An 18992-nucleotide genomic window follows, 5' to 3' on the forward strand; every position below is an offset into this window, starting at 1 on the left:
GTTGGTCTTTTTTATGCTACAGTCAGGGAAATGTATCAAGGAAGGGGAGTTGCCTTGCCCAGAGTCACTTAGTAAGTTAGTGCCAGACCAAGAGAAGTCCCTGGAATGCTAATGGCTTCTCCTGGTCATAAGTCAGTTAATAAATATATATATAAATATAAATATTAAGCATCTACCCTATGCCAGGTACAATATTTATATTGTAGCAAACCAGACACTGCCCTCAAGAATGCGAAACAACAAAATCCTATGCATTGTATATGGTTACAATAGCTTTGTAACACTGGTAGGATCTACTAAGCGGAAAATATGTATATTCTAAGACCCAACAATTCCATTCCCAGATATATACCCCAAATAAATGATCAAATATACTCACTAAGAAAGTTCAGCTGGGAGTGGTAGCTCTTGCCTGTAATCCTAGCTACTCAGGAGGCTGAGATCTGAGGATCAAGGTTCAAGGCCAGCCTAGACAAAAAGGACCTGAGACTCTTATCTCCAGTTTACCTCTAAAAAAACGGGAAGTGGGGCTTGGCTCAAGGGTAGGCCTGTAGCCTTGAGCTAAAGAGCTCAGGGACAGTGCCAAGGCAGAGTTCAAGCCTCATGACCCACCAAAAAAAAAAAAAAAGTTCATAGCAGCAGCTCTATTCCTAATAGTTCCAATAGACACAACCAGAGACATCAAGTGTGATACAGTCATAGCAATAGAAAAGAACTCACTACAGCTACACAAAACAACATGAGCAAATCTCACAGACAAAATGGTGAGCAAAGAAAGAGGAAGAACCAAACCAGATACAAAAGACATACTGAACGATTTGATTTAGACAAAGCTCTATAACAGGCAAAACTAAATTTGAGCTCTAATTCAATATTTGCATAATTTATCTTTTTTGTCTCAAAAACAAAGTACAACTGTCCTCCCTTATGGGGTTCACATTCTCATCAGAGCAGACAGAAAGGTGGTTATTATAAAAGGAGAGAAAAGAAAAAGAAATACAGTACTTTGTTCCACAATCTGACTCCCCAGTCTCCTTAGACAAGAGAAAGCCAACCGAAGTGTCTCTCCTGAGAGGCCTACACTAAGCCCATTTGTCCTTTCCCCTAGTACCATAATATCTTTTACCTAATAATGGTTAGTGTGGTAGAGCATTTGCCAGCAAACTTGGGGCCCTGAGTTCAATTCTAGTATTGGGCAAAAGAATGGTTAGTGTGTTGTCAAATTACCTAGTTAGGTCAGGCACTAGTGGCTCACACCTGTAATCCTACCTACTCAGGAGCCTGAGATCTGAGGTTCAAAGCTAGCACAGGCAGAAAGGTCCCTGTTTTTATCGCCAATTAGCCACTCAAAAGGCAGAAGTAGAGCTGTGGCTCAAAGTGCTAAAGAGCTAGCCTTGAGCAAAAGAGGTCAGGGAATGCACCCAGGCCCCAAGTTCAGGCCCCATGACCAACAAAAAAAAATTCAAAAACTTGGGCCTAGTGGTAGAGTGCTTGCCGAGTAGGCACGAAGCCCTGGGTTCAATTCCCTGGTACCACAGCACAGAAAAAGCCAGAAGTGGTGCTATAGCTCAAGTGGTAGAGCACTGGCCTTGAGAAAGCTCAAGGACAATGCCCAGGCCCTGAGTTCAAGGCCCAGGACTGATAAAAAAAATTTTAACTAAAATTAAAAATAAATTACCTAGCTAGTTGTGTGATGCCTGTGACCTCCATGAAGGAGGTCCCTGTGCTCTGATGCCAGGCAGTAGGTCTGGCATAGAATATGCATTCCTCCAGCTGGGCACGGTGGCTCATGCCTGTAATCCTAGTTATTCAGAGAACTGAGATCTGAGGATCAAGGTTCAAAGCCAGCCCAGGTACTACAAAGCCCATAAGACTTTTTGTGTGTGTGTGTGTGGTCATGGGGCTTGAACTCTGGGTCTGGGAGCTGTCCCTGAGCTCTTCAGCTCAAGGCTACAGCCCTACCCTTGATCCAAGTCCCACTTCCCCTTTTCTAGAGGTTAGTTGGAGATGAGTCTCAGGTCCTTTTGTGCCCAGGCTGGCTATGAACCTTGATCCTCAGATCTCAGCCTCCTGAATAGTTATGATTATAGGTGTGAGCCAGCGCCTGGCCCACAAGATTCTTTTTTTTTTTTTTTTTTGCCAGTCCTGGGCTTGAGCTCAGGGCCTGAGCACTGTCCTTGGACTTTCTCAAGGCTAGTGCTCTACCACTTGAGCCTCAGCACCACTTCTGGCTTTTTTCTATGTATGTGGTACCAAAGAATCGAACCCGGGTCTTCGTGCATGCTAGGCAAGCACTTTAACCCCTAGGCCAAACTCCCGGCCACAAGATTCTTTTTTTTTTTTTTTACCCACAAGATTCTTATCTCCAATTAATCACCAGAAAACTGGAAGTGGCTCAAGAGATAGGACTGTAGCCTTGAGCTGAATAACTCAGGGACAATGCCCAGGTTTAGTTAAAAAAAAAAAAAAAAAAAAAAAAAAAGAACATGTACTTTTATGGGGCTGGTGCCTCCTGGCCCATCACTGCCCAGACCAGTGAGCCTAAAGGCATGGCAGCTGAACCTCCAGGCTCATCAATGCCTGTGGCTCAGTGAGCTGGCAGGCAGGCATGGGGGAGATCCCTCCCAGCCTCTCACTTCCTGGACAGGGGAGCCCACAGGCATGGGGGTGGGGAAGAAAAAGTATTCCTAACTTTGAAATAGATTAAAATAAACATGGAATGAATAACACAAACAAATAGGACAGCATTTATCAAGGAAGGGGTTCAGTAACCATTGAGGGATTAATCAAAGGCCTGGAAATCAGGCTAAGGAAGCTCAAGAGGCTCTGGAGGCCACATCCTAGAATGCCTTTGGTGAATAGGCCATGGAGGGAGGGGCTGGGAAAGGAAGAAAGCAGTTAAGGAGCACAGGCACATCTGAGTGTCAGCAAGACCACCGAGGCTGCTGGGTAAGATCCAACCTCCAACCTGACTTGGGACAAGATCATGGGCTAAGAAGTAAGGACGAGGCCTTGGGGGTCTCTCAAATTAGTTTTCTCCATCTGCTCCTATGAACCCTTGGGGAAATTTCTGCATACATGCTTTAATATTTATCAAGACCACCTCGCCCCACCCGTGGGGGTGATCCTGGGGCAATGTTAAGTTTGGAAAGAGAAACAGGTGGGCATAGAGGGAACAGAGAATCCAGATGGGATTGGGGGTGAGGGATGGGGGGGACAAGGAAATTTGAGATCAGAAGACTGTTTTGTGAAGGCAAGAATAGGGAAACAGACTTGCAAAAATCACAGATGCAATTTTTCATTTTGTAAAAATTTGCATGAAATTGATTCCCTGCTCAGAGACACATAGCTTTTCCTCTCCACCCTAGTGGGCTCTGATCTTTCCTCCTCCTCCATAACTACTTCTCCTCTTCCTTCCTTCCTCCTCCTCCTCCTTCTTCCTCCTCCCCCTCTTCTTGACAGAAGAGGCATCTATCCTCAAAGGATTGTCCCCTTTTAGTGCCAGCATAGTCATTATCAGCCTCCTGCTGCTGATAATAAGGCTGGGATTTCCAAGAAGAGATGAGGGTCATGTGCCCTCCCACCCCTGCCCAAATCAGTCCTCTTCCTTCACCTCTTATGGCTTTACCCCTGAATAGCCTGTGATTGCCCCTGTGTTGGGGCACAGGGGGAGAAAAATAAAAGAGGCTTCAACTTCCTCCAGGAAACTCAACTGTGGTGACTTGGAAGACAGAGATAATTTAGAAATTTTGAGACTGAATGCTAGAGACATCAAGTCCCAGGGAAATAGAAAGAGGCAGAGGGAGAGCCCAAGAGAGAAAATTGAATTAAACTTAGTCCAACAGACATTTATTAGCGCCTACTGTGTGCCAGGCCCAGAGGGAACATTGTGTACAAAAGCACAGGCGACTCCCAGGTTTTTGGCATGAGAGATTGGGAGATGGTGGAACCATTCACAGAGCTGGGAGAGGATGGCCTTGACATGTTCAACTTTGGAGGGGGCTATGTAATGATGGCTAGGCGGGAGCAAGAATGGGGAAGGAGACAAGTCTCAAACTACTGAGTGAGAACTAGCTGGCTGGAGATGCACTGCTCTCTCTGTTAGTTAGGAAACTTGGGCCTTCCTCAAAGTCTGAGGCCAAGTTGGGCATTTTAACCATAGTGGGAGATGAGATGGACATCAGGTAGAGGGGAGGGAATGTGATAAGAGGAGCAGAGGATAGAGAGGAAACTCTGGGACCTGTGATTAAAAATTAGAACAGGGGGTTGAGGGCATGGCTGGATTAATGCAGCATTAGCCAAGAAAAAAACCACCAGGTACTAGCTGGGTGTCTGTGGCTCATACCTGTAATCCTAGCTACTTAGGAGTCTAAGATCTGAAGATCATGGTTGAAAGCCAGACCCCGGAGGAAAGTCTGTAAAACCCTTATCTCCAATAAACTACTCAAAAATCCACAGGTAGTGCTGTGGTTCAAGTGGAAGAGCTTTGAATAAAAGAAGCTAAGGGAGCACTCAGGCTCAGAGTTCAAGCTCCAGGAAAGGCAAACTAAGAAAATAAGTAAGTAAGTAAATAAATAAATAAATAAATAAAGTACTGAGTTTGAGTCTTAGTCTCAGACCTAAAAAAAAATGAAATAGGAATATGAAGGACTCCCTGAACACAAGAAAGATATGGTGACCTCTTAGATAGGAGTACCTGGAGTCTCTTCCACCTCATGAGAGGTGTTACGGGACTAAAAAGGACCAAGAGCCCTGAGCTTTACATAAAGCCAGCAGCAGGGTGGGGCCAGGCTGTAGCCAACACTGCAGACTCCTTCACAGGGCCTTAACAAACGTCCCTCCCTCTCCAGCCTCTCTGCTCTTCCCAGAACCCCTGCTTGGTCTAGGGGCCTCTCTCAGTCAGGATAGGGGCAGAAGAGAATGAAAAGGCTCAGGGTCCCTGGGCTTGCATCCCTGAGGCCCTGGTCTTCCCAGGAGGCTGCTGAGCCTCCCTCAAGCTCAGGAGCATGCAGTGGTTGGGATCCCTTAGGGATCCTGAGAGTAATTGAAACCAGGGCTAAGACATTAGAAACCATAACGCCAACTCCCTGGCTCCCCCAGGACAGCTCCTGGTTTTCTTCTCACCCCTGGTCCTCCCTGCTGTTGACAGCTTGGCTCTCGCAGGCCCCCACCAGCTGGGCTGCTGACCCTTCTCCCCAAACCAACTAGAAGGGGCCTCCAACCAGATGGCACCCAAAGTCAGCCCTTGGGGACCTCTTGTATATTCTCAGACAGACGCCTTGCATACCAGGTTAACCTCCTCATTTTGAAGAGTCTTATTCCCTACTTGCAGAACTGATCTTGGCGGGGGGGCAGGGGGGGGCTGATTATTAGACAATGGGAAGTATTTATAGATGTGGGGGCAGAGTAGCCTCAACTAGCAGGTGCTTAATAACTCTATGGAGAAAAAAAAGAATAGTTATTAAAGCTGTGTCCCCCGAGCAAGGTATTGTCTGGCTGATCTTAAGCAGTAGTGGGGCAGGTCACAACACCAAAGTGGCAGGAGATAAGTTCTGTGGTCTACGATCCCTTCCCTTTCACCTTGCTCTGCTGCTTCTTACCCTTCCCCGCCCCCCCCTTCCTTCCTTCCTTCCTCTGTCTCTGACAGAAAGGACCGGAAGCTGCAGTCATGTTAGCCTGATGGGAAGGCCCTTCCCCTGCACAGCTGCCTGAAGATTCCAGGATTTCCAGATTCCTCGGAAGACTGATGTGGAAATCTGTCCCCACCTCTGTCTTTATGTCTGTCTCTTTCCCAGGCTTTTCTGTCAAGCTGGTGTGTGTGGGGGGGTATAATTTACTGGCTTTAGGGCCTCAGGCAAGTGACTTCATGTCTCAATTAAAATTACCTCAGGAGTAAAATGGGCCTCAATTACCTCAGGAGTAAAATGGGATGATAACAGGACCTATTTCCTAAGACTCTTGGAAGATTGAGTTAAATAAAATAATACAGTTAAGTGTTTAGCACTTGGCTTGGTAGGCTATAAGCTGCCAACCTCACCCCTTGCTTTGTTGGGCCAAATGCTGGGGCTTGAATCCAGGGCCTGGGCACTGTCTCTGGGCTTTTGGCTCAAGTCTAACACTTAAGCCACAGCTCCACTTTCAGCTTTATATCCACTGAAAGTGGTTAATTGGATATAAAGGCCTCACAAGCTTTTCTGCCTGGGTGGCTTTGAACTCTAATTCTCAGATCTCAGCCTCTTGAGTAGCTAGGATTACAGGCATGAGCCCCCAGCATCAGGCTACAACCCCTTTCATATGCTAGCTTTGTCTTGTTCCCAACCCACGTCTGTCGCCATCACTGTTAAGTTTTCCTCTCCATCGATGTCATCTCCTCTCCCTCAGTCTTTAACTGTCTCTCACCACCTCTGCCCTGATCTTTTGCTCTCTGCATCTGGCCTTGCAGACCTGCAGTCCTCTAGACAGCCCTGTTTGATGCTGGGGTGGGTTGGGGTAGAGGTGTCCAGGGATCTTTTAAATTCAAGCAGGGAAGTCCTGGCAGCAGGATCACGCCTAAGCCTGAGCATGGGTGAATCAGTCAGTGAGGAGAGTTCTCATGTCTGTGGTCCTTCCTGGCCAGGGAGGAGAGCTGGGGGCTTGGAGGAGGGGGACTTGTCCTAACTGCTTCAGCCACCCCCATACTTGGGCCCAATGCCAGATCCCGCATGCTTACTGCCTGCCTAGAGGTGAGGTAACCTTCCCAGAGGCCAAGACCAAAAGGGGAACCCCTCCACCTCCAACACAGGGTGACTTCCCTGCCCTCAAAATACTCTAGAACTGATGGACACTGGTAGCTATACCTGTAATCCTAGCTACTTAGGAGACTGAAATCTGAGGACTGAGGCTCAAAGGCAGCGCAAACAGGACAATTCATGAGAACCTTATCACCAATTAGTTACTAAAAAAAAAAAAAAAAAGCCAAAATGGAGCTGTGGCTCAAGTGGATGGACACTAGCCTTGAGCAAAGAAATTCAGGGACAGGCCCTGAGTTCAAGTACCAGGACCAGAATCAAAAACAAACAGACAAACAACAAGAACAACAACAACAACAAAAAATAACCCCACAAAACTCCAGAACCCTCATACCTCATCCTATACTAGGTATGGGGAAGCATACTAGCTTAATCCACCTAGTTTCTGTTGTCACTGTTTCTTACTGTGGCTGTCCCTCTCAGATTTCTTCCATGACTGGCAGCTGCCCACGTTTGCCCTCCCAAACTGAAGTTGTCAGGTAACAGAAAACTGTGAGGTTGCAGTCCATACTCTTCACCTGACCAGTGCTCCTGATCCAGGGGTGGGGAGCGGGGGTAGGGAGGAGCAGGGGAGCAGGGATGAGAAGGAAGCAGAGCAGTCCAGATTTCATTTCTATATCACAATCGTTCTGTGAAAACAGAGGCCATGGTACAGAAGAGGTGTTCATCAAACAGAAACAAGAAGTGGTGTACCACTGAAAGATTGCTGCTCAACTTGGTAGCTCAACAAGGACTCTTCTCTGGGGGGCCAGGATTGGTCTCAACTAGCCCCAGACACCCCCACACCTGGGCTCCAGCCAGGCTCTTCACGTCAGCTCTTAGGCAGAGGGCCAGATGGGTGAGCAAGTAAGACTCTCCCCTTGTTTTCCTATTCCCAACACTTCATTGCCTCAAGGTGCCAAGCAGCTTCAAGGAGAGCACTCAGTGAGTACAAACCTAGAGAGGAAGAAACACTGGGAAGGGTCACATAGCAGGCAGAAGCTGGGTCAGGAGTCCTGGTGTCCTGGCAGCCAGCCTGGGCCTGTCATGGGGATCCTGTGCCAACAGTATGACAGGGGCCAGATCAGAAACAGGATTTTCTGTGGGGAGAGTTCCTAGGAATCCTTGAACATGTGGGCAGCCGGGTCGGGTTGGGGTGGAATATGTCATCAGGCAAAGACAGATGTGCAGCTTCCTGTCCTTCCCATCTGATAGAGACAAGTTTCAGAACAAAAGGTTCAGAAAGAGAGAGCAAGCAAAAGAGAGAGCGAGCCTGGAGAGAAATCAAGAAACAGGAACTTGCAGAGGCATAGTCTTAATAGCAGAGACATGGAGAAAGAGATAGATGAGCCAGAGTCAGAGAAAGGCAGAAGGACTGATAGACATGAAGTTAAAAACGAAGAGGGACAGGAAGTCAGTTGGTGTTTCAGTTACAAAGCAACAATGGTATGGAGGCAAATAAAGACTGAAATTCAGAGATTGGAAAACAGGAAAAAAGTAGTTGAGAACAGGAAGAGGATGAGGAGAAGGAAGAGAAGAAAAGAGCTGAAAAAGAGGAGAGAGAGGAAAAATGCAAGATTAAAACAGGTAGAAAGAGGCACCAAAGGAGACAAACACTGAGGTGAAGAGATAGAAAGGACAGGACTGGATAAAGCAATGAAAGAAGTGTCCTGATCTCCCTAAGGTATTGCTCCCTCCTTTTCTGGTTTCCATAACAACAAGGAGGGCAGCATCAAATCTGCATATGCATTTACATTTTCTCTGTCTGCATAATTCAACAGGTTTCTGTGCATATTCATAAGGCTGTAAATGAAGGTGACTCTCCCAAGCCTTGCTCAAAACCTGATTCTGGTGCCTCCTGCTTGAAGTCTACAGCCATGGCAGTAGGCTTGACCTTGCAGTTTCTGACCCTAACCCGCAATAAAATGCTCCCCTGCTTCCCAGACACCAACTTGTAGTCTCCCACTATCAGGCCTTTTCCTTCAGTTATACACCTGTGCCTACTGAGGGGGTCACCCTCACACCCCCACATCCAAGTAGGGGGCTATGGCAGGGAGTGAATAATGCTTACCTTGGCTCCCCGGTACAGGAGCCACACCCCTGAGGACCTATGAAAAGGTAACACTGAGAGACTGGGATATAGGGTGAGTTGAAAGCTGAAAGATCTACCAAAGGACCTAGGATGTTGTCGCCTACATCCGTAAGATGACAGATCCTGGTTCCAGCCAAAATAATTCAAGGAGCTAGGATACAACCTTGGGAATAGAGAGGCTGTGGTGGCTGATATAAAGGGGGGAGCTTAGGACCACATATGAAACGTTGAACAGCACAGAACATGGATGCCCTTGTAAGTAGGGAGGAACTCCTCCAGGGCCTGATCAGGTCATACTTTTTACCTTCCCATCTCTCCTTGGATCCCTGGAGCAGATTCCTCCCGGCTATTTCTGCCCCATGCCCCCAGTCCACTGCACAGAATTCTTACACTAAAGACACCACCTGACATTCTACCTCACTCCCTCCTCAAAGCCTCAGTGGACTGTTCATCACCTTCAAGATAAAGTCCAAGTTCCTTGGCTATGCACACAGGCCTTCTAGTTAGTTCAGTCCCCACTCACTTCTGAATTGCCTTCTTCCTGCTCCCTTTCCCTTCATGGGGCTTGAACTCTGGGCTTGGGCCTGGGCATTGTCCCTGAGCTCTTCAGCTCAAGGCTACTGCCCTACCTCTTGAGCACAGCACCACTTCTGATTTTCTGGTGATTAACTGGAGATAAGAGTCTCATGGACTTTAGTGCCCGGGCTTGGCTCTGAACTGCGATCCTCGGATCTCAGCCTACTGAATAGCTAGGATTACAGGCACGAGCCACCACTCCTGGCATTGTTTCTATTCTTCTCACTTGGCTCATGACATCTTGTTCTTTGAATATCTTTTCTGTATTTCTCCTATTTTTTCAAGATTTTATACAGACACTGTATACTTTTTGAAGATCTGTCTGTCTACCAGGTACCAGTGGCTCACATCTGTAATCCTAGCTACTTGGGAAGCTGAGACTGGAGGGTTGAAGGTCAAACTCAGCCTAGGCAGGAAAGTTTGTGAGTCTTTCAATTTCCAACCAACTACCAAAAAGCCAGAAATGGAGCCTTACCTCAAATGGCAGAGTATAAGCCTTGAACACAAAAGCTCAGGGACAGTACCCAGGCCCTGAGTTCAAGCAAAGGACCTACACCAAAAGGAAAAAAAATAAATTTGTCTAAAGGATTTGTTTTCTGCAGTATTGAACTTCTTGAATCTGTGCACCTCAGTCACACTCCTGAGGATAGTGACATTATCTATCAGTCTGCTGTCTATCATCTATTATCTGACTATAACTCACATAGGGTTGTTGATTCTGAGTCTGGTGACTAGCTTTCTCATCTAGCCAATAATAATCTGTTTGTTGAACAACTGAGAGGTCACTAAGCCTATTTAGAACCAAATTTCAAGTCTGTGTTAAGGCTTCTAGGAATTTTGACAGTTCAGGCAAAGGGAATGGATGGGAAATCCCTTTGCATATGCTGCCACCTTGTGGCCAAGCACAGACACTCAGTCAGGGCACTTAGCCAATGCAAGGCCAATATGGGAGCCCAAGACACCCAAATCAGGCCTGACTCCTGAGCTAGCTTGTGAGCCAGCAAAGCAGTAGGGGTGGGAAGCTGAGCCCCAAGCTCAGAGGTTAGCACAGGTGTTCTTTGAACACTGTTAATGATTTCCAAGGCAGAATGTCAAGGGCAAAGAAAGGTCTTTGGGAGGAAGAAAATCTCACTGCCCTTGGGAGTGAGGCATTAGTATGGTCAAAGGACAGATTCCCAGGAGAATAGGCCAAAAAGATGGACTGAGTCATGGGAGCAACCAAACGAGAGAGTCCTTTTACATTATCCGGTGAATACATTTGGATTTTAAAGAAGTAAATTATAGTTAGAAGGTAAAGTACATGCACGTATGTACGTACACACACACACACACACACACACACACACACACACACACACACACAGCATCAGCAGCAGCAGCAGCAGCAGATTAAAGGGAATTAAAAAAAAAAGAAGATAGCCTGGCTGGGTGCCAGTGGCTCCTTCCTGTAGTCCTAGCTACACAGGTGGCTGAGATATGAGGCTCATGGTTCAAATCCAGCCTGAGCAGGAAACTCCATGAGACTCACGACAATAAGCTAGCAAAAAGCCAGAAGTAGAGCTGTGGCTCAAGTAGTAGAGTGCTAGCCTTGAGAACAAAAAGCATACAGACAGTTGAAGCCCCAGGACCAGTACAAACACACACACACACACACACACACACACACACACACACAATGAAGGCTTCTGGTTTTAAAAGAAATTTACAGGGCCGGGAGTTTGGCCTAGTGGTAGAGTTCTTGCCTTGCATACATGAAGACCCGGGTTTAATTCCTTGGTACTACATATATAGAAAAAAGCTGGAAGTGGTGCTAAGGCTCAAGTGGTAGAGCTCTAGTCTTGAGAAAGTCCAAGGACAGTGCTCAGGCCCTGAGCTCAAGCCAGGACTGGCAAATAAATAAATAATAAAAGAAATCAACAGAGTTGATTGCTTAATAAACAAAGTTGATTCCCTAATGAACAAAGACTTAAAGGAGTGAGGGAAACAACCATGAAGGTATTTGGGGAAAGTATTTTAAACAAAAGGATATCCAGGAACTTGGTTTGGAGGACAGCTGGGAGACAGGGGGAGTAAAGGAGGTAAATTAATATGATTGTTGTAAGATAATGAAGCACAGCCAGGCAAGGCGGCTCTTGCCTGTAATCCTAGCTACCCAGGAGGCTGAGATTTGAGGATCATGGTCAAAACCAGCCTAGGCACTAAAGTCAGTGAGACTCTTATCTCCAATTAACCACTAGAAAACCAGAAGTGGCACTGCAGCTCAGTGGGTAGGGTGGTAGCCTTGAGACGAAGAGCTCAGGGATAGCGCCCAGACCCAGAGTTCAAGTCCCACAACTGACACCCCCCCCAAAAAAGATAAGAAAAATATAATGAAGCACATAATCCAACACAAGCTTAAGAATGGAGAGACACCTGAGAGGTAAAATGGCAGGACTTGGTGCCTGCTTAAGATTTGGAAGATATATAATACTTCCAGACATGTTGTATTCTGATGTTCCCATTTCTAAGGTAATATATATAACGTTGTATGTAAGAGTATGGGCAACCATCCCCTGTCCCTGCCTTGTAATTCCTCAACTAGATCATCAGTGATTTTTCTTCCAGGCCACTCAGCTACCAACTCTATTGGACACAAAGAAATCCGATCTGCTTCTAAAACTCTCAAACCACTGATTTCTCCCATCAATACATGTGTGTGCTCCTATCCCCAACCAAAAAAAAAAAAAAAAAAAAGATATACTGGTATCCTAATTCTAATACTCCAGGATGTAATCTTATTTGGAAATCGAGTCTTCTAAGAGTCTAACACAGATAAGTTACAATGGAGTCATTAGGGTGGGCCTTATCCACTATGGCAGGTGTTCTTACAGAAAGGAAAATGTGGACAAATGCATACATGGGGAATGTGCTGTGAAGACATGCAAGGGAAATGCCTTGTGATGACAGAAGATTGGAGTGGTATACTTAATAAGCAAAGATTGCTGGCAAACCACCAGAAACTAAAAGGCAAGGAACGATTTCTCTCCATGTTTCAGAGGGAAAGTAACCTGGGTGGCATCCTGATTTGGGTCTTCTAACTACTGTTGTCCTAAGCTACTTTGTAGCGCTTTGCTACCACCCCAGGAAACTAATGTAGCCACACCATTCCTCCCTGGCTATGGCATTTCATCTCTCTTCACTGGAAACATCTTCATGAGCCCCTCCAGGCCATTCATTTACTCAAGTCCTTCCACTCTTCACTTCCCTTCCAATGCAGTTTGCATGACTGGCCCTTCCTTTACAGTGTGTGTGTGTGTGTGTGTGTGTGTGTGTGTGTGTGTGTGTGTGTGTGTGTGTGTGTGTGTGTGTGTGTGTGTGTGTGTGTGTGTGGCGCGCACACGCGCGCACAGGTTTAAACTCAAGGCCTTGTGCTCTTGCTTGGCTTTTACCCAAGGTTAAGCACTCTACCATTTAAGTTACACCTCTGCTACTTTCTGCTTTTTGTGTGTTAGTTGAGTCTCACATATTGTTACTCAGACTAGCTTCAAACTTAAATCTTTAGATCTCAGCCTCCTGCGGAGCTAGGATTATAGGCCTAAGCCACTGGGGACCAGCTCGTTGATCTCTTAGTGGTCAATATTCTTTGTTTCTGCCTCTCTCTTTCTTGGGCCTGGGCACTGTCCCTGAGCTCCTCAGCTCAAGGCACTGCCCTATCCTTTGAGCCACAGGGCCACTTCCACTTTCCTAGTGGTTAATTGGAGATAAGAGTCTCACAGACTTTAGTGCCTGTGCTGGCTTTGAATCTTGATGTTCAGATTTCAGCCTCCTGAGTAGCTAGGATTACAGGCACGAGCCACTGCACCATGCCTGCCTTTCTTCACAAGTCTGGAAGAACGTATCTGTGCTTTTTCTGTGTTCTCACACATCCTTACTGATTACACAAGTCCACAGTCACCATTCTATACGGGGCTTTTAACTTTATGTGCTCCCAATTCCAACTGTCTTACTCTTCCTTCATCCAATTTCGTTGCCTCATCCTCAGCTGTACTGCTGCTTCACAAAGATGGAACTTCCTAGTGTTCTACCTTTCACCTCCACATCTACCTGCATAGACATGCACACTCCTTCTACTCACAAGGAGCCATTTTGCCTCCAAATTCTTGAAAGAGCCATCCCTCCTTCTTTACCTTTTGTGCCAAGGCAAAATCTTTTCTAAGAAGTCAGAGACAAAAGCCACATTGCAGTGGAGTAAGGAGATTAAGAAGAAGATGGGGGAGTAACGAATAAAACTCTGAAACTTGAGCAGGCTTTCTTACTCCAAAGTCTTCTCCCTCTCATTTCCTGCCATTCCTGCATGGGTCTCATTTGGGAACAGGGAAAGGGAAAATTCCTAGATGCTAACCTACTTCTCCCTCAGTCTATGGCCTATGTCCTGATTCGGTGAGCTGTGGGTCCTGTGTTCCCAGGGACTGCAACGCATTATTCCCACTCACATTACCTTTTTCATCATCCTGGGGAACTCAGGTGCTTCCTGGAGTCCATCATAGGCCTCTGCAGCTTGCAGTGCTACCTTACTGGAATCATCCCTTCAGCACAGATCGCCAGGCCTGTCACATTGATCCTGCCACAGTGGCCACAGCAAAGTGGAGCAGGATGGGATGCTGAGTCAAACATCAGTTATCTGCAAGACATTCTGATCTCAAAGTTCTGGAGACCCAATGGCACTAAGAACTGCTGATGGCAGAAGACACAGTGAATTCCAAAAAGGGATATGGGCGCATGCTCACAATTCCAACACTGGGGAGGCTGAGGCAGGAAGATTAAAAGTTAGTGCCAGTATAGGCCCCACAATGCAAGAAAGGAGGGAAGGAGGGAAGAAGAGGGGAAGAGAGAAAGAGAGGGAGGGAGGAATGGAGGGGCTGATAGAATATAGAAGCTGAGAGAAAGCCAAAACTCCAAACTGTGAATTAGCTGAAGAGATCAAGCAGTTGCTCTAAGGATGCCTAAGTCTTCACAGAAGCCATAATCACCTTCAGGGATGTACGATACGTTCAGGACCCTCTGCATTGTAGGGCCTTATGGGACAGCAACTGAATCCTCACCACCTGCCCCAGTCTCTTCCACCTTACTCAATGGATAACCTATCTTGAAAAGCAAAGAGTATGTTTTGAGTTCTGACCACAGCCTGCTGGCCCTGTGGTCACCTTATTCATCTTCGAAACCCATATTAAGATCTCCAGTTCCCACAATTCTTTCCTAATGCCCTGTTGGGAGCCAGAGTGGAATCAAACTGTACCTTGATTTGCATCAGACAATGGCTTTATTGTCTTATTGTTTTCTGGCCTTATTCTGTTTAAATGACCTGAGATTTACCATATGAATGTAACACCTGGAGGTTCCCTGGGTCTCAAGGAGGGAAGAAGCTGGAGTGGAAAATAAACGCGGCAGTCTTTACCTGGACTGCAGACATCCCGGACCCGGTGTGTCTGTCTCTCTTCTATTTCTTCCTAGTCCTTGCCCCCTATTTCAGGAACCCCAATCTGCGAACCCTGGTTTGCTGCCGGCTGGCCCCGGCAATGCCCCACCCCTCTCTTGCATGCTCTCAAGAAACCACCACTTCAACATCCTCAAATTGTTAGTTCTACTTTGTGAACCCAGCAGAACCCCAATTTTCTGTTTTCCTCATAACTGAGCACCCATGTAACTCAACTCATTGAACTCTTGAGAACCCTGGGAGACTCAACAGATTCAATCCTCACACATAACCTCATCATGAGGAATCTGAGTCCAGGGCCAAGGTAAGCAGAAAAAGACCAACAAGGGTTAAAAAGCCAAAGATCAAACATTTGAAAAATATGAAATTTACCTACATTTTTGTTTTCTAACAGTACCAGAGTTCAAACTCAGGATTTGTTCTTGCTAGGCAGCTCTACCATTTAAATCATACTTCCAGCACTTTTTGAACTGGTTATTTTCTTGAGATAGGGCCTTGCTTTTTGTCCAGGCCAGCTTCGTGACCCTCCTTACTTATATTTCCTGACATAGTTGAGATGACAGGTAAATGCCACTATGCCCAGGTTTTTGAGATGTAGTCTAGTGAACTATTTTTTTTTTTTTTGTCTCAGCTGGTCTAGAATCATCATCCTCTGATCGTAACCTCTTTGTAAAGATGAGATGACTGGTGTTCCCCACTGTGCCTAGCTACTGGTTGAGATGAGGGAGCATTATGGGAATATCACAACCCAGCTGTACAAATTAAAAAAAAAAAAAAAAAAGCAAGCTTGAAGCCAGGTATGGGGTGCACATCTGTAATTCCAGGACTTGGGAGGCAAAGGCAGGAGGGGATCATGACTTCAAGGGCCTATGGCAGCCAGACCTTGTCCCACAAACAAGCATGTTTGTAAATGGAGTAAGTTATATGTAAAGATAATTTATGTGTAGAAATAATGAACATTTATATAGTTCTTCATGTGCAAATACTATCAAAGCATAAAATACATCTCTTTAATCCTAAGAATGCTATGAAGTAAACTATAAAGGATGAGAATACTAAGGCCTCAACAGTAATTTGGTCAAAGTCACAGGGAGTAACCTCTGGCAGAACCAGAATTCAAATCCAGGAAGGCTAGTGTCAAAGTCCAATGTCTTATTATACTATAACATATGCCAGAGATGGGGGGAAATTATCTGATCTGCAGAGTCCCTAAGCCAACCCAAAGGAGGTGACAACAGCCATCCAGAGGCCTAATTAAGACAAAGGGCCAGGAATTTGGTCTAGTGGTAGAGTGCTTGCCTAGCATGCATGAAGACTTGGGTTCAATTCCTCAGTACCACATACATAGGAAAAGCCAGAAGTGGTGTTGCAGCTCAAAGGGGTAGAGCTCTAGCTTTGAGAAAGCCTAAGGACAGTGCTTAAGCCCTAAGTTCAAGCTCCAGGACTGCCCAAAGGAAAAAAAAAAAAAGACGTCGCGAGGGTCTGGAGGGTGGCCTAGTGGAAGGTTAAGTGCTTGCCTAAGCATGTATGAAGCTCTGGGCTGGATTCCTCAGAACCACATACACAAAAGCTGGAAGTGGTGCTGTTGCTCAAGTGGATGGGCACTGTCTCTGAGCCTTTTCACTCAAGGCTAGCACTCTACCACTTCGAGTCACAGTGCCACTTCCAGTTTCCTGGCGGTTAATTGGAGATATGGATCTCACAGACCTTCCTGCCCAGACTGGCTTTGAACAGCAATCCTCAGATCTGTCTTCGGAGTAGCTAGAATTACAGGCATGAGCCATCAGGGCCTGGTGAGACTCCCATTTTTTTTTTTTTAATTACACTTTCACACAGCAGGCCAAGCCAAAGTTTATTAGACAAATGGGCTAAAACTTTATTTCCCTCCCTGGACTTCTATCAAAAGGACTGTATCAAATATACTGTTAGTTAGATGGACAATAAGCCCTTCTCAAACAATCCAAAACTCAGAAGAGACTCCACCCCTGTAGTTCTTCAAAGCAGACCCTGCCTACATTCCAGAGGAAAAGAAGAGCAGAAATTCTGTGGACCTAGCCTTGCTGGGGTTCTCAGGGAAGGTCCATCCATCACAGATATCCAGGTTTAAAGAACAACCTCTCTCCTCAAGACCTTCAGGATCTAGTGTCTCTAGCCCTCCTTCGGGACCGGGTACCAAAGCTGGAGCTGGGTACAGGGCCCAGGCCAGGGGGTGCTCCTGGGGGCTGGTAGCCACATTCACTGGGGTCCAAGGGGTCCCGGCTGAGCAGTACCCACACTGCAGGCACATGGCGGCGCACTGTGAGGGGGTCTAGGCCTGCATCGGGTGAAGTTGGGACCCAGCTGTCCTCCGTCTGCAGGAATCGCAGTTTGGTGAGCTGGTGCAGGCCTGGGACCCGCCTCTTGACAATCTCGGCACAGCTGACGGCCTTCCCAGCAGCCCGGCCCGATCCTGAGAATACCACATGCCTTGCGCTGCCACCCTCCAAACGGCCCAGGGCCAGCCCCAGCAGATTTCGAATTTTGCTGCCATCTCGGACCCGCATCTCCAGGGTGTCAGGGGGTAGCTGGGGGACTGGGGAAGGTGCTGGAAGCTCTACAGAGCCGGCTTTCCGGTAGTGCTCCATCCTGCTGGCAGTGGCCGCTCGATCCAATCTGGCTACTCACTGTAGGAAAGTAACAGAGGAGAGCTAGGAATGTTCTCCAGGCCATGGCGGGCCAGCTCACCTCCCTCCCTCCACCCCCCTGGGGACAGGACCTAACTCCCCAAATACCAGGCTCTTGGGGACCCGGCTGGACCCCATTATTCCAAGCTCCCCAAGTCTGGGAACTCTTATTCCGGGCTCCTTGGAGCAGGGTCCAGACTGGTGACCCCGGGACTTTGAACAAGACAGGGTCTCTAAGGACTGGGCCGAGTCCTGCTCCCAGCGGGCCGGGCCCACCCCCTTCACCTCGGGCACTCCAGCACACAGCAAGAGCCCCCCACAGAGTCCCCCCAACCCAAAGCCTCAGCGCCCGGGGGGCCTCGGTCGGGGTGGGGCTCCTGGGGAACTCGGGTGCGGAGGCCGGAGGCGCGGGGGGCTGCGTGGGCCTCGCTGGCGGGCCTCAGCCACGTCCGCCGCCACACGCCGCTCCCAGAGTTCTGCGGGAGCTGCAGCCCCGTCGCAGGCGCCCGTGCTCCCCAACGTTAGCGGCCCCGACACCGCCGGGACCCGGCTCTTACCGCGGCCGTCAGACCACGCTCGGCCCTCAGAGCGTAGCCAAGATGGCGCGCGGGCGCGGCGCGCGCTGGGGCCGCGCACGCCGGAGGGGCGGGGCCTGCGGGAAACCCGGGAGCCGCTGCGAGGCGCGGAGCCCGCGGGACGCTCGGCGGGCGGGGTCCGGGCGGCGTCCCGGGCCGGGCCCTGCGGGGAAGCGCGCGGCCGACCGCCGAGGCGGGGAAGGGGCGGCGCGCGACCCCGCGGGAGCGAGCCGGGGCCGCCCCGGGCTGGCGGGCGGGCGCGGCGGCCGACGGCATCCCGAGCTGCTGAATTCCGGGCTACGACCCTACCCTGTGCCTCCTAACGATCCACGCCGCATCCACGCCGCAGCTGCGACATGGGGAGAAGGCTTAGGGGGCGCGGAGGCCGCTGGCCCCGGGAAGGGGCTGTGTCCTGCGCCGTCCTCGCCACCCCGCCCCGTCCACGGAGTCGCGTGTGGACAGCTTGGTTTGCGGTGGCCGGCGGCGGCTCGGGAGCCGGGGTCCTCGCCGAGACCACGGGGGGGCAGCAGACACTCGGGGTGCCAGACTCCTTCGCCCCTGCCCTTTCCCAGCCGGCTCCCCGGCCTTCCAGATTCCCTTCCTGCAACCTCTGAGACCGCTTGGGTGCTCCTTCTGGGAGAGAGAGAAATTTTAGGGCTCCTCTCTGCTTTTGCACGTACTGTTCTGCCCCCTTGGCGCCTAAAGCCCTTGTTTACCACCCACCAGGGCCATTCCCCCTGCCGTTCCTTACTCTGTGTCTGAAAGGACTCTACCCACGTGGCAGGACTGCCCTTTTCCTTGATAGTCTCCTCAATGGCCCATGCAGGGCAAACAATAAGTAGTCCT

The 18992-nt window shown here is 48.4% G+C and overlaps 1 protein-coding gene across 1 annotated transcript; it reads right to left on the minus strand.

The window, feature by feature from the left end:
- Positions 1 to 16747: 16747 nt before the first annotated feature.
- Rpp25l (ribonuclease P/MRP subunit p25 like) lies at positions 16748 to 18204 on the minus strand. Its single transcript, XM_090329128.1, has 2 exons — positions 18129 to 18204; positions 16748 to 17571 (listed from the first exon to the last, which is right to left on the minus strand). Exon 2 carries the CDS (start codon positions 17530 to 17532, stop codon positions 17041 to 17043), a length of 492 nt encoding a protein of 163 aa, XP_090185254.1. The 5' UTR covers positions 17533 to 17571; positions 18129 to 18204; the 3' UTR covers positions 16748 to 17040.
- Positions 18205 to 18992: the final 788 nt, after the last annotated feature.

This window comes from Megascapheus bottae, chromosome 3, assembly GCF_031878675.1.
Source record: "Megascapheus bottae isolate mThoBot1 chromosome 3, mThoBot2.hap1, whole genome shotgun sequence".
Classification (NCBI taxonomy): domain Eukaryota; kingdom Metazoa; phylum Chordata; class Mammalia; order Rodentia; family Geomyidae; genus Megascapheus; species Megascapheus bottae.

Bases quoted from the DNA above. Each gene is read 5' to 3' on its own strand.
- Rpp25l (XM_090329128.1), bottom strand. From the start codon at position 17,532: ATGGAGCACTACCGGAAAGCCGGCTCTGTAGAGCTTCCAGCACCTTCC.